We start from the raw sequence: 16,549 nt of genomic DNA on the forward strand, positions 1-16,549 counted from the left end.
GATGAGATGAAAAACCGAGGTCCTGTGTATACATTGGAATGCATGTAAAAGATCCCTTGGCAGTTGGAATTCGATATAAGAGTAGGTGATAGTGCCGCTGCCCGGGCAAAATTTCCCTCATGACACACTGTATAGCGAATGCCCGTCTTCATTAGCCCAGTATAGGAGAAGAACAGTAGGACGTTAAACCCCATTTCATTTCATTTCATTTCTGCTGATCCTGCTTCGGCATCAAATTCACAACCGTAATATTCCTTCAAAATTATGTGTCTTCATTTATACGGCAGCAAATGAATGCAAACCTTTCGAAATAAGAATAGTTTGTGATGTCAGAACATCGTTTTCTTCATTATAAAATGTCAACAAAATAGCTTTATTTCTTTATTTAAAGTAGCTAAGTCTCTAACCCAATATCATCCAAAGTCTTACACATTGAAAATAAGAATTATTTATCAATTCAGATCAAAATTATTGTTGTGATCTTACCAGGAAAAGGCAGGCTTCTGATATCCAATATTTAAGACAAAATAAACATTTTACCATTGGTACACGATTCGTGTACCATAGTGCATTTTAGCGTCATTTGCAACAAGTGACTAGAAAGAACGAGGCTAGACATATTCAAATGGAGAGCCTGTTCAATTGACTGGAATAACCAGACGCTAGAAATTTCTATAGGGTTGAGACACATGCCTTATTTCGCTGGACATAACTGATTTGAAATTAAGAGTCAAAACGGAAACATTGGATGTAAATCAGTTTATATACAATCAGATTACATTATTATATGCGTTGCGACCCATTTGGGTCAAATTCTAGGTCCCAAATATTAGCGATTTAGCTCCTTTAACTCTAAATAATAGCATCACTTCTACTAGCACAATTATGGGATATAAATAATATGGCGCCATTTTGAAATACCAGAATTCCGTAGATCTACGTTCCGGTCAGACGAACACACAAAAAAATATATTTAAAGATGGGTTCCCAGAAAAGTATTTATCGGGTGGTTATTTCCAATAAAAGTATGGTAATTTTGGTATATATGGAAAGTAGAGATATCCAATCTTACTAGAAAAATACTGGACTCCCCCGAAAAACCCTCATGGAGCGTATACAGGACAAAAATGTAAGGGTTCCCCTAATCAACAGCCCGATGATTAGGAATTTATGCACGCGTGATGTCAAAGGTCACACGCGAACATTGAGCGCTTGATGAACAAGTTGATCAACTTTATAATGAGTTAGACGTACAACACTCTCTGAGATAAAAAAACCGCGGGTACTGGATAATCCGTGAATTTAATTAGGATTCGATATTTGTAATAAAGAGAGGTAAGTCACGTGACATCATATTCCTGAAGCAATGGCCCGAGAAATCCCTCTCTGGCCATTGCTGGATTGAAATCATATTCTTGAACTTTTGAGGGGGCGTGTCTCTTTTTAACGTCCATTATGTTCAAAATGGCCGTCGAAGAAAACTTGTTGTCGCTTATCAGGAAAATCGAAGGTTATTTTAATGTTTCTAGTTTGACAGTAAACCAAAAGGAGTCAATTAAGGCGCTGGTGGAAAAGAAAGATATATTTGTATGTACGAAGACTGGTAGTGGCAAGTCATTGTCATATGAATGCGCCCCGTTGGTTTAGAGAACTGTTGTGTTTTGATTATCGCTCCCCTCACGTCTATTATGACGGAACAATGTGACAAATTAGTAGCTAGTGGTTTCAACGCAGCAATTATCGGCAGAGCAGATGGAGAAAATATTACTTTTGACATGATTGAAGATAGGTTGTCAGGCAACGAAACATACGCCCACAGCAGCTAAATCGTCCGGGCAGTCAACAAGAGTTGTCGCATATTTTTACTTTTTTCGGTAATGAAACATTTATAATACACTAAAATCTGATTAAGAGCAACAACTCAGAAAACCATTAGAATTTGTTTGGTTTTTATAAAGTTCTGCCCCATGCTAACGTTTTGTATACAAAACTTTTAATACTGTATCATGGATTTAGCTGTTCCAAGTCATAAAAATTCATTGAAAATCAATATACTTGTTCCTCTCAAGATCTTAAACTCTGTGTATCAATCTGAAGTCAATCGGATGATAACTTTAGCCTTTAGAGCGTCCACAAGATTTTTTGAAGTGATCAAGGGCCATAACTCTGGTAGTAATTATCGGAAATCGCTGAAAATCAATAGGCTTCTTCGTCTCATGACCTTAAACACTGTGTATAAATTTAAGATCAATCGGATATTAACTTTCGCCTCTAGAGCGTCCACAAGATTTTTTGAAGTGATCAAGGGCCATAACTCTGGTAGTAATTATCGGAAATCGCTGAAAATCAATAGGCCTCTTCGTCTCATGACCTTAAACACTGTGTATAAATTTAAGATCAATCGGATATTAACTTTGGCCTCTAGAGTGTCCACAAGATTTTTTTAAGTGATCAAGGGCCATAACTCTGGCAGTAATTATTGGAAATCGCTGAAAATCAATAGGCTTCTTCGTCTCATGACCTTAAACACTGTGTATAAATTTAAAGTCAATCGGATATTAACTTTAGCTTGTGGCCGCCGGACCGCCGGACCGCCAGACGGACGGACGGACGGGGGTGACGACAATATACGACCACATTTAAATGTGGGTGTATAAAAATGGAAACCATGATTTTGTATTTGAGCCCGGAAAATGCTGTTGGTAATATGAAGTGGAGAGATGTTTTTGCTAGTCAGAAATTCCTGTCAAGACTGAAATTAATTGTAGTAGATGAAGCGCATACAGTATTACAATGGTAAGATTATTTTTACCAAATTTATCCCAAGGCCAAGGTTTTTTTTGTGTTTTTTTTACCAAATTGACAATTGTATTTTTTATCCTGGGTTTAGGCATACTTTAAAAACTATATATATATTATATGACCTACACATTTATTTGGGTGTCAACTTGAAGTTTCAAGGCCTACCGGTAGAATTTTTACAACACCTGTTAAATGATATATAACATGATGTTGCTTCATAAATTCGACACAGAAAATATTAATTTTAAATGCTTAATGTTCACGGAATATTTGCATTTAAATGGAAAAGAAATATTTACACATCAGGCAAGCCATAAATCAATTAGCAGAGTTTAAACCATTTCTGATATTGAATAGAAACGACCTACATGTACATGTCTGCACCATGGGAAGATGCAGACCCAAATGATTTCTAAAATGATTTTTGCCCTTTGAGTGAGGTTACAATATTGTTCTTTTATAATCAAAAGAAATAATAAATGTATAATTTTATTTTTACAGGGGAGAAAGTCATCATGGTGAAGAGGCCTTTAGAATCCAGTTTAAGAATATTGGAGAATTGCGGTCAATTTGTTTGGATGTGCTAATGATGGCCCTAACAGCCACTGCTTCACAGCTAAAAAGAAAACAAATCATGAAAAAATTAAATTTTAAAGTATCACCTGCAATCATAACAGATTCAGCTGATAGGACAAACATCAAGATATCATCGAAGTCTATTTCAACTGCTGCCAATATATGTGATATATTTAATTTTGCTATTCATGGGTTATACACTTTACAACAAAATTACCCAAGAACAATTATATTTTGTTGTAGCATTAGTGATTGTGCCAAAATCTATAGTGCTTTTCTTTCAAAGTTTGGAAGGACCGCAACCATTTTCAACATGTATCACAGCAAAACAAAAGAAACTGTAAAAACCTATATCAGAGAAGATATGAACGATTTGAAAGGCACGATACGAATTTTAATTTGCACCAATGCTGCTGGTATGGGAGTAAACTTTAAAGGCGTTGAAAATGTACTTCATTTTGGACTTCCACGTGACATGGACACATTTGCGCAACAGATGGGACGTGCAGGTCGGGATGGGAGTTTTAGCCAAGAACTTATATTGCTCAAACTAAATAAAAATCATATGAAAAAAGTTGAACCATATTTGCTGAATTTAGCACGAGGTGATGTTTGTAGGCATAAGGTTTTATGTGAGGCATATTTATGCCATTTTATTCCAATATATCCAAAGCACCGCTGCTGTGATTTGTGTGAAAAATTGTGTGATTGTGGTGATCCGGTCTGCCCACTTTCACATCCTGTATTTGCTGAAATTGAAAGCGAAGATGGTACTGATTTTGAGAGGGAAGTTTTGGATGCAGACAGAAATATTCTTGAACAGCAGCTTAAAGGGTTACAATTGTCACTGAAAACTGATGAAGATGTCAATACAAGTATCATTGACACACATACATGTATGTACACTTTGACAGATGACATCATAACAGACGTTCTTAAAAAGTGCAATGTGATATTCTCCCCTGTAGATGTTTTGACACAAGTACCCTGTTGGTCGTATGATTTAGCAACTAAAATTTGTGACATCATATCTGTTGTTTTTGGAGACTCCAAATTATATAATATGGAAGAAGAAGACTACGATAAAACCGATGAGGAGGTTTCATAAAACTTTTATTAGTGCCTATCTTATGATACATGTATGTTATAACCTTGTTTCAAATATTTCTTTTCACGGTTTACTGGATTATGTGAAACATGATCACATAATTTTAAATATTAATTACATCTGAAAAGGAATGTCTTATTGTTTTTGAGTTTGATAAGTACTTTTCAAATATAGCTTTCTGACCAACCCTACATGTACATTATCTAAATGAATATTACTTTTTCATGGCTATTTGAAATGAGATACATGTATGTGGATAATATTAAATAAACAGGTCTTTTCAACATAGTCTTTCTTTTTTAATCGTAGAAAGTATATCCAATGTATGTCGATCAGCTGTATTTGAACAATTTGAAAGACACAAAGATATGGCCTAACCCATCTATACTTTAGATATGCTGACCAAAAAGTCAGTTTATAGTACAATATTGGTAGCACGAACTAATAATTAAAATATTTTGAGTTCTGATCCGTTTGTTTCCACTTGTTTGGATAAAAAAAAGTGTGTCTACTTTGTTCGGATGAAAAAAAGTGTGTCTACTTTGTTCGGATGAAAAAAAGTGTGTCTACTTTGTTCGGACAAAATGAAAAAACAGAAGTAACTGTACCAGGCATGAAGTGGTACATGTAACTTGTGCAGATCTCTTGGTTGCAGTTGAAAGTCAGAGAAGATAGTCAAAAATGCTGCTGTCCACCTCTATATTTAACATGAACATATAATATTAAAGATGAATTCTGTAATAGCTAAATCTGGCAATTACAGGGTTTTATTTTGACTTCAGATGTTATATAAACTATTATTTAGACATTTATTCACATGACGATCCTTTAATCAACTGTCTAGATAATCAGATGGCACAAATGTAAACAGATTAAAATATGATCGCCATTTAATGATATTTGCAAGCCTATAATCAACTCTCTAGATCAACCGATGGAGCAGATGTAAACAGATTAAAATACGATCATTATTTATTGATTTATTTTCAAATTGGAGAAGAGAGGCCGAGTCACAATTAACAAGTAATGTTGCTACGATAATAAACAATCTATATCAAAACTTTAAACAGTGGTAACGTCTCTCAGAGGAAAGTAATTTGAATGAAATTTTCAATATGTTAATTTTGAATTATCTATTTTGGAACTATTAGAGCAAGAACGACCAACTCTTGATCTAAAGCTTACATAATGCATCTTTCATCTCCTTTTCATACATGTATATATTCATCCATGATTACATGTATGTGCAGACCACGCTTTAATAAGGGACAATAATGGTCATTATATCTACATATGTTGGAATGAGTTTAGGGAATATATTGTAAAACAGGAATTCATTGCTTGTGGCATTCATGCAACCTAAAGCAGGGGTGGGGGAATTTATGATTCAAGTACAGTAAGAATTCTACATAAATGCTAAAAACAATCTCAATGAGTTTTAAAAATTTCCATAAAGACCTCTGTCGGGTATTATGATATCTGAAATGTCATTAAAGGTACCTTTTTATGTCCCAATAAACAATCACACCTATATTATGTTCACAATCAGTACCAGCCAAAACTTCACAATTGTGGATGAATGAACTCGAGGTTAATACATGTTAACATTAAAATATGGGTGTATAAAATTGCATATAAATAATTATCAAAGAGTTTTCTACTATCTCCTACTACAATAGCAATTTAATGACTTTGGCCATTCTGTGCACTTTTTCTTACACCATTAAAAACATTTTGTCTAAGATCTAACCAACATTTCAAAACATTTCAACAGAAATACGTTTCTTTTGGTAAGTTAACCATTTATGGAGGTTTTCCATTTTAACTTTCTTGAACACATCAGTAAACTTCTTAAATCCACCAAATTCGCGCCCTGGGATATTTTCTCTAGTAAACATTTCAGATCTTTTGCACTGGTTAATAATTGCTATGATGTCATTTTCTTTTAAAACTGTAGGCCTTGAGGTACCAGACTGTTTGGTCCTAGATTCATCCATGATGTTCTGTTTGATTAAATTCTGGGTTTTGATACCTAAAGAGGCTTTCCTAGCACTGTCAAAAGTGGCATTTGCTCCCTGTGACTGAACTTTTTTCTTCACGGCTTGAACAGTCAACTCCACAAGATTGTCATTTGGAATGTTTTTACCAATGCCACCTGCAGTATTTGTTGTGCAGTTCCATTTGTATTCTTCCGCTTCTCTTTCTGTAAGCAAAGCGGTTATACAGGCATTAAAGCGGAAAAGCCATAATTTATATTTATAGTGATGACCAACATCTGCCAGCAACATTTCAAATTTTGCGTTCCTTTCAATCCTGAATCCATCTCCCTGACGATAGGCATCATTAGTATCCCTTAAAAGTAACACACATTTCATAAACGATGATCGAAATAAACTAATGCCATCTTCCTGTGTTTTTTCAGAAACTAAGTCAGGGAGAAGATCATGCTTAGTTTGAAGACGCTTTTTGAAAAATCCCTTTGTTTTGTATCTCTGGCCACAATCACAGACATATCGATTTAAATCTTTGTTAAATTTTTCTGAGTACACTTCGGATTCTGATTCCATTGATGCATTTTGTACTGTAATATCTTTTATATCTGAAATGATTTCAAAGATACAATATAGAGATTAACGACATGATTAAATACATTTAAGTTGTGTTTCTGTATTTGTCTCGTTAGTAAACAGTACACATGTGAATAAATAATATGCACACCTGGTCATTCCTTGTGTTTTCAATAATGAAAGCAATATACATTATACAGAACCTTTTGTTTATCAAGACAAAAATAAACAATATTACATGAAAATGTTATAACTTTTAAGATATTATTGGGATTTACTTACCATCTGATAATTTAATAAATTTCTCCAATATATCTCTGGCAACACTATAAATGTACTGATATCGACTGGTGTCATTTATATTGAACAAAGGTGGTGGTTTGACTCCGGCTTCACTATGCAGTTCAGGCAGATTTAATAATTCCATGCATGCGGCCACAACATATCCATCAAGACAATCCTGAATAAACGAATAGTGGCTCCTGAAACAAGTTTAGAAAGACTGTAACATTCAATCAAACTATGTAACTAGAGCTGCAAAGACATTGTATCCTAACTTAGTTTTTGACTGCAATATGGGACTGTCTCCCAGTGATTCCTGCAGTGCGTGATCTGATATTTGTAAAAAAATTCTAAATATCATTTATGAAATCTTATACGATGGTAACTATTCTATATAAATAATACAAAATTAATTTATTACAAAAAGAATACATGTACCTATATTTTCCAATTACTTCATCTGGACCATGAACATCAACCCTCCCAAGTATGCTTGTAAAATTGTTGATAAATAAACTAAAATGTATAATTAATAAACTAAAATTATACAATAACTGGGATAAATGACTATTTAGACTATACAAACACGATTAGAATGAGAATCCAGTTATCAACTATTATTTGAATAAAGAAAAACATTATCTAAAAATATATGTCATCTTTAGTCAGCTGCAAAGATTTTAAGGTCAAAAATCAATAATACAATAAAAATTATGCAATAATTAGGCTACCAAGTAATGCTCATTTTTTGATTATTAGCCCAAAATAACATAGAAACATGATTATTTAAGGTAGATAAAAGTAATTGCACATATTGGTGGCATGCAGGTTTAATTAATAAAACAGAACAGCGTATGAATAATTGTTTTAGTTCTCTATATTTTAAAAATTCATTTTCATTCTAAAAACAAGGTGCAAAAAGGGACCAAGAATTATCGGGATTATGACAACTGTATTACAATGAAACTGGAAATAGTTACTGTATTACAGTAATATTAAGGAAATCAGAAAAAGACCAATGAATATTATAATTGGCTTGGCAGCGTGAAATATATACTCAGAATTATTATTATATCTATGGTCAAAATGTTAAAACTATGATTTGTGAATTATTGATAGCTGAACATCAATGATTTTTAGTAAGCTTACTTTGAATGTGTATGAACTTAATCTTTAGAACTTTCAAAAATAACTCTTGAATAATTCAAGCAACAACATGCAAGAAACAAAATGAAGGAATGATTTGAACAAAATTGAAAATCTCCATTTTCTTTGTGGAGATGAGAGTTTATAACTTAAAACAACAAACTCTCAATTGCATGCAAAACAAATCTATATATATAATGGCTCTATTTGCAAAATGCTATCATGGCACTGCCATTTTTATTTTTTTATTATTTTTAAATTAGATAGCAATTGCTTTGTTGCACTATTTAGAATAGATGTTATTTATAATATTAAGTCATTCAAATTGCTGTACGAAATAATAAAGCATGACTCACTCTGAACGTCTTTGCTAACATGATGGACTAACTTTGTCCAGAATAAATAACGAACTATAAACTGAACCAAAGATCAAACTTTAACGATAATTCTAGGAATACCAAACAGAGATTCATCATTCGATGTAAACCCTCAGGTCTGTGAATAACTCCAGCTAATCTGTCACTATCAGTTGAATGGGCCAACATGGCTGTTTGTGATGAGTAAGCACGTTCATTGGTAAGACAATCACCACCAAAAACTAATTTTTTTACAACAGATGGAGGGGTCCCAGTTTGAGGTATATAGTTGTTGTGAACATGTTCCAGTATAGCAATCATTTCATCAGATTTATTTTCGCTTTTGTCCAGCATGTCCAGGATTGCATACTCTGACTTCTGTGATGTTTCTTTTTCATGTGCATGAGGTATTGAAGAAGGTAAGCATAATTTAAAGTTCTGGAAAAATGGCACATACCTTGCTAAAATGTGCATGATATGGAATATAAAATTCTCCTCCAAACTTTTACAATCTAATTCATTTGGAATAAAGTCTGCATTTGGTACTGACAAAATGTCAGCTTTCGGTTTACTGTCAGGAAGAGTTGGAAATAAAACTCTTTTTTCGATTCCCAATAACAAAAACCAATGCCAACTCTTCCTACGACGTTCTTTGCTCATCTGGGAAGGATTTCTTGTTATATCAACATTATCACCTATCACCTCAATGTTATGTGACCTACCTAATTCAGGAACTTTAAACATTTCCTTGATATGTATTTCATGATATGTCTGAATGTTCTTCTTCTGTTTATGGATACTTGAAGTGGAAACCGTCAAGCCCATATGATTCATAATGCCTAATGTCTAAAAAAAAAATAATATTAATATCTACAAAATCTAGTTGAATATTGATACAATAAAAGATCAATTTATTTGTAGGTCTTTCTTTCTTCTGGAAAAATAAAACATGTAAGGCCAAGACAAGAGGATTTAAGGTAGAACTATACTGAGCCATAATTTAAAATGCTTTATGATTAATCAGCTGTTTGTGTTCTTTTCTCTTTATGGAATTTGGGTTTATTTAAATTGATAACATATAGTAACCTCATCTGTAGTTCCACTGTGATCCAATACCTGTCCAACAACATGATGTACCAATGACATGTTGTTATTTCTTGAAAATAATGACATCGCCCCATTAATGGCGATGTCTTATGGGCTACCTTTTGTCAAGCACTGTAAAGTTTCATACAGTAATGGTGAATCCACTTGAAATTCAAAAGCAATATCATTTAAACTTATATATTTCATTCTTTCTGGTGTGATTTCACGTAATTTTGAATTAAAGGTTCTTGAGCATATTTTTTTGCAAGAGGTATCAAGATCTTTAATAAAAGTTTTAATCAAGCTTTCTTTTAGATTTGATTTAAAAAGCTTTTTAGCAATGCAATCGGCTGTATCTCTCCTAGCAATTGATTTGATAATCTTCTTCATTTCATCCTCTTTTATAACACGACTCTTAGTTGTAGTTGAGCTATCATCCTTATGCAAAACCTGAAAAAAAGGAGACTGCAGTTAAAGTTACATAATATTAACATATTGTTATTTACGCATTTTGATATCATCATGTTGTTCTCTTTATAAGAAATATACACTAAATTTTGTTGTTGCACAAGCTTCAAAAATACTGGTACCGCAAGATTCTTTTTATTTCTACAAGTGGCTTAAAAATACTTAGGGGGTTGGGTGGTAGAATGGTTAACGCGTTGTATTATAAGGTCTGTCATTGAGTCAAGTGGTGTGGTTTAAATTCCCCGCTCATACATAACAAGGAGTAGGGTCGCCTGTCCAACCTCCCACGTACTGCTAAAGACCTTTACGCGCTAGCAAATTATTGAAATAATATTGAACCATATGTTAGTCCCGAAATGACCTAGTTTGTGTCGAGTGGACATAAAATTTAATTTCTCTATCTCGGTTTAAAAAATACTTACTCTCATATGTCCCACAACTAACGACCTTTTAGCTTTTTGTGCCTTTTCGGATTCTTCTACACTCATAGGCTGTGCACAAATTCCTAATTCACTTTCTAGGGGAGACAAAGATATATCTTCTTCTTCATTCTGAAACAATAAACATAGTTATAATATACTACCAATCATAGAATTTGTATGACGTTATAGATGAATAGTTTAATGCGAGGCCTTTTTTCTATTTGGGACGGGGGGAGGGGAGAAGCTGATAGAGACAAAATATTTATCAACATATTTTTTAAAGACTTACTGTAGATTTACCAAACAGTTCAACACGTAAACCTGTTGCAGGACCTTTCCTCTGAGTAACTTGCTGTTTTTTATTCTGTCTTGGGGTTGGAGTCAGTCTAATTGAAGGCCGCTTCATTGATGCTTTGGGGGATTTCTTTGGTGTTGTATAGACTATTTGTGGAATAATACGAGTATTTATGTCACTAGAGCTTGCCCTAGGCAGTACACTTCTGGGTGCTGGAAAACATTTTTAAAAAAAAACATACCTCAATTAACCAACATTTACAGTTTCGATGATAAATGATACACAAATTCGGATTTGGTCACATTAAGCTTTCAACAAATTTTCCATACCTTAACAAGTAACATTTATATATTTGGTCAACACAATCCAAACTAAGATAAAGCAAAATGATTTGTAACCTACGCTAGGCCTACACTGTCATCATGAATTATTTGTTGTCATGAATAGCCTGAATGACAGTAATATTACCTGATAGTGAAGCTTGCAGCACAGGTGTTGTTTGAGGCACAATAGTTTCTCTGGGAGAAATCTTTACAGGCATTCTAGAAAATGATAGTGAAGCGTGTGCTACAGGTTTTGTTTGAGGCACAATAGTTTCTTTGGGAAGTATTTTTGAAGGCATTCTAGAAACTGAAATAAAACAATACCTAATTTACATTTAAACAAATGCAAATATTATAATTTACACTTTTTTTCCTCCATTTACCGGTACATATAAAGGTGGTTGGGAATTAACATTTTTCTTGTAGTTTGTAAAGTCAATCTTTTATTAGTACAGTAGGCTACCTGATTTTATTTTTTGAGCAAGAATATATATACTTTGCTAATACATAGTCATAGGCCTACCTGGTAATAGAGTTGATAACAATTGTGGACTTGTCACAGATGATGTAGACTGTCCTAACATTTTGGCCCTCAATAGTGATATGATTTCTATTCTTGACTGAAAATATTTGATTTCATATAATAGAAATTAAAACTGTAAATTAATCATCAAATTTATCAATTAAATTTTTACTTTAATTTTTAGCTGTCAAGAAAGATTATAATATTAATAATTTAGATCTACCGTTTACATTCAGACAATATTTATTTTTACTGAGTAGCTCAACACTTCAATTCATGTATCATGAGCTCAGCAATAACTAACAAAAAATATAAAAATATGTATGATGTTTGTTTTTAAGCTGAATATAGTTAACTTACCGCCCGAAGAGATTCCATTTTATGTTGCAAGTCGAAGTCGACTCGTTGTATTCGATTCAATGTGTTGAAACAACTAATACATATGTAGCATGACAGTCCGTCTCGTTCATGTGGGGTCTTTCCTAAGACTTCTGACAGTTGATTAAATGTAACAAATGATGGTGAAAATATTAATCGCCTGCTGGGTGGTCCAACAGAAGAAAAGCAGATTCTACATGTGGCAATGTTGACATTTGCAGCCATTTTGTGTAGACTCGTTTGTCAAACAATTAATTTTTCTGCAATATTCTGCTTCGCGCTGCATAATCTAACATAATAAATTTCGCGCGTTATGACGTAAACTAGTCGCGATTGTCAACAGACACATTGCGGTAACATATTTAAAGGTCTGGTTAACCCCGATTGATTTTGTTTCACAGGTAGTCATTGGTTGTTAATGGGACTATTGACCAGTCAGAATTTAGAACAAGAATGTGCACTCTGTACAGCAGTGAGTAGTGGGATTAGGTCTAATCAAACGGAACACTGCGAGGAGTATGCGTGACATAGACATGACCTGGTTTTATCAAATTTTTATAGCAGGACATTCCTTCACAATGACAATGTTTGAGAAGCATTTGAAGCAAAGTTATGACAAATTAATTAGTTTGATTTGAATATGTTTTAGTCCATATATACTATTGAATCACCCATCTTTAAGGGTTCTTTTATGTGCACCCCAATGTGTACACAGTACGTACATGACAAGTGAAACACACCGGAAAGTCCTGATGAACTTTATCGGCCAACACAGCAGTCAAGTACGGAGCCAATTCATACTCATTGAACCACTATAGCTTCGATTTTGCTCATCTTTTTAACGATAATTTTACGTCAGCAAATGACGTTAATCTAATTTAAAGTTTACGTCATTTTTACATTCTATTTACGTCATTTTCTGAAGTAAATCTAACGTAAAGCTTATGTCATTTTCTGACGTAAATCTAATGTAAGTGAAGTAAACTTTATGCAACATTTACCTTAGTTTTACGTCCGAAAATGACGTAAATGTAACGTAAACTTTACATTAGATTAATGTCATTTTATGACATAAAATTATCGTTAAGATGAGCAAAATGATGGTAAACTGACTGACCATTTTTACGTAAATTTAATGTCATGATGTTATGTGGGAGGCTATTTAACTTTATTTTTATACGGCCACATTGAAATGTGGTCGTATATTGTCGTCACCCCCGTCCGTCCGTCTGTCGGTCCGGCATCCACAATTGCTTGTGGACGCTCTAGAGGCTAAAGTTAATATCCGATTGACTTTAAATTCATATACAGTGTTTAAGGCCATGAGACGAAGAAGCCTATTGATTTTCAGTGATTTCCAATAATTACTGCCAGAGTTATGGCCCTTGATCACTTCAAAAAATCTTGTGGACGCTCTAGAGGCCAAAGTTAATATCTGATTGACTTTAAATTTATACACAGTGTTTAAGGTCATGAGACGAAGAAGCCTATTGATTTTCAGTGATTTCCGATAATTACTGCCAGAGTTATAGTCCTTGACCACTTCAAAAATTCTTGTCGACGCTCTAGAGGCCAAAGTTAATATCCGATTGACTTTAAATTTATACACAGTATTTAAGGTCATGAGACGAAGAAGCCTATTGATTTTCAGCGATTTCCAATAATTACTGCCAGAGTTATGGCCCTTGATCACTTCAAAAAATCTTGTTGACGCTCTAGAGGCCAAAGTTAATATCTGAATGACTTTAAATTTATACACAGTGTTTAAGGTCATGAGATGAAGAAGCCTATTGATATTCAGCGATTTCCGATAATTACTGCCAGAGTTATGGCCCTTGATCACTTCAAAAAATCTTGTGGACGCTCTAGAGGCGAAAGTTAATATCCGATTGACTTTAAATTTATACACAGTGTTTAAGGTCATGAGACGAAGAAGCCTTTTGATTTTCAGCGATTTCCGATAATTACTGCCAGAGTTATGGCCCTTGATCACTTCAAAAAATCTTGTGGACGCTCTAGAGGCGAAAGTTAATATCCGATTGACTTTAAATTTATACACAGTGTTTAAGGTCATGAGACGAAGAAGCCTTTTGATTTTCAGCGATTTCCGATAATTACTGCCAGAGTTATGGCTCTTGATCACTTCAAAAAACCTTGTGGATGCTCTAAAGGCTAAAGTTAATATCTGATTGACATTAAATTTACACAGTGTTTGAGGTCACGAGGCGAAGAATCCTATTGATTTTCAAATATTTCTGATAATTACTGACAAAGTTATGGCCCTTGATCACTTTGAAAAATCTTGTGGACGCTCTAGAGGTCAAAGTTAATATCCGATTGACTGCAGATTGATACACAGAGTTGAAGATCTTGAGACGAACAAGTATATTGATTTTCAATGAATTTTTATGACTTGGAACAGCTAAATTCATGATACAGTATTAAAAGTTTTGTATACAAAACGTTAGCATGGGGCAGAACTTTATAAAAACCAAACAAATTCTAATGGTTTTCCGAGTAGTTGCTCTTAATCAGATTTTAGTGTATTATAAATGTTTCATTACCGAAAAAAGTAAAAATATGCGACAACTCTTGTTGACTGCCCGGACGATTTAGCTGCTGTGGGCATATGTTTCGTTGCCTGGCAACCTATCTTTTATATTATCAAAAATATTGTGTCAAATGCATTCTCCGGTCATCTAGAAAGGAATGGACAGGTATGATGACAATATACAACCACATGAAAATTGAAAAGTGATATATCATTAAAACGAAACAAATATATGGATCTTAATTTTGTCCTCACCTGTTTAGTTGCTTCATCTGTTAAGCTAACTATTTCACTATCAGAAGCTTCTGATATCCCAACAGTCATGGCAATACTTTTGTCTGTTTTAGGTTGTGTCACCTTCAAATAAAACAAATAATCTTTGAAAACACATGCAAAATATTATGTCAATATTCATAAATGATTCACACTATACTATCCCATCTTGGCCTTGTTGTTTGAGAATCTCAGGAGAAAATCAAATACAGCTTTTAGACTGCAGGGATGCTATTTCGCTCGTATATTCTGGACATGTCCTATACAATTTTCCAAACCTGCCCAGGAACATGCCCAATCGGACATCAAGAGATTGCGAATAATGTTCAAAATTCCAAAATATATTGAATGTACTGTGTGTATAACTAGTACTCATCTCGATTATTGTTGATAATAGGCAGTATTAATTAGATAATCATGTCTCCATCTGATTTTCAGGAAATATGAAATCAACCGTAATTATGGTGCAACAGTGATATATTTGAGGGTCTTTTAAGCTAAAAGATAGGTTGCAAGGCAACGAAACATACGCCCACAGCAGCTAAGTCATCCGGGCAGTGAATAAGTGTTGACGCATATTTTTTCTTTTGCCAGTAATGAGAACATTTACAACACATGAAAATCTGATGACGAGTAATATCCCATGAAGTAATTATCAGAAAACATTAGAATATATTTTGATTGTTTGTCTCATGACCTTAAACAATTTACATTAACTTTAGCCTCTAGAGTAAATGAATGAATGGAGTTTTAGCCTCTAGAGTGTTCACAAGGTTTTTCAAAGTGATCAAGGGCATTGACTCTGGCAGAAGTTATCTGAAATCGTTGAAAATTAATAGGATACTTTGTCTCATGACCTTAAGTTTAAAGTCAATCTGATATTAACTTTAGCCTCAAGAGCTTCTATCTACAAGACTTTTCAAATATGTCAAGGACTAAAACTCTAGCAGTAATTATTGAAAATAGTTGAAAATCATGGCCATAAACCCTGTGTATAAATTTAAAGTCAATCGGATATTAACTTTAGCCTCTAGAGCATAAACAAGATATTTCTGGCAGCAACTATCGGAAATCGCTGAAAAAAAATAGGCATCTGAAATCATGACCTTAAACACTGTGTATAAGTTTAAAGTCAATCTGATATTAACTTTAGCCTCAAGAGCTACTACAAGACTTTTCAAACATGTCAAGGACTAAAACTCTGGCAGTAATTATTGAAAATAGTTGAAAATCAATAGGTTTCTTCGTCTCATGACCTAAAACACTGTGTATAAATTTAAAGGCATTATGATACATGAATGGTAAAATGTTTATTTTGTCTTAAATATTGGATATCAGAAGGCCATCTTTTCTAGGTAAGATCACAACATCAATGTTGATGTAAATTGACAAA

General features: G+C 33.7%; 2 protein-coding genes across 6 annotated transcripts in view; both read right to left on the reverse strand.

Annotated features, from left to right (window-relative positions):
• Positions 1–16,549, reverse strand: part of LOC126820651 (methionine--tRNA ligase, cytoplasmic) — a 299,938-nt gene that overhangs the window by 18,255 nt on the left and 265,134 nt on the right. For all 5 annotated transcript variants that reach the window (XM_056101237.1, XM_056101236.1, XM_050548738.2 and 2 more), the window contains one exon: positions 15,139–15,240. In XM_056101237.1, the coding sequence (XP_055957212.1) occupies positions 15,139–15,240 (102 nt within the window). The remainder of the gene's footprint in view (positions 1–15,138; positions 15,241–16,549) is intronic.
• Positions 8,803–10,072, reverse strand: LOC126820675 (uncharacterized). The gene is made up of 2 exons (XM_050548810.2): positions 9,924–10,072; positions 8,803–9,683 (listed from the first exon to the last, which is right to left on the reverse strand). The coding sequence occupies exons 1-2, from the start codon at positions 10,008–10,010 to the stop codon at positions 8,892–8,894; spliced, it is 879 nt and encodes a 292-aa protein (XP_050404767.1). The 5' UTR covers positions 10,011–10,072; the 3' UTR covers positions 8,803–8,891.

The sequence above is a fragment of the Patella vulgata genome, chromosome 5 (genome assembly GCF_932274485.2).
Source record: "Patella vulgata chromosome 5, xgPatVulg1.2, whole genome shotgun sequence".
NCBI classification, from domain to species: Eukaryota; Metazoa; Mollusca; class Gastropoda; family Patellidae; genus Patella; species Patella vulgata.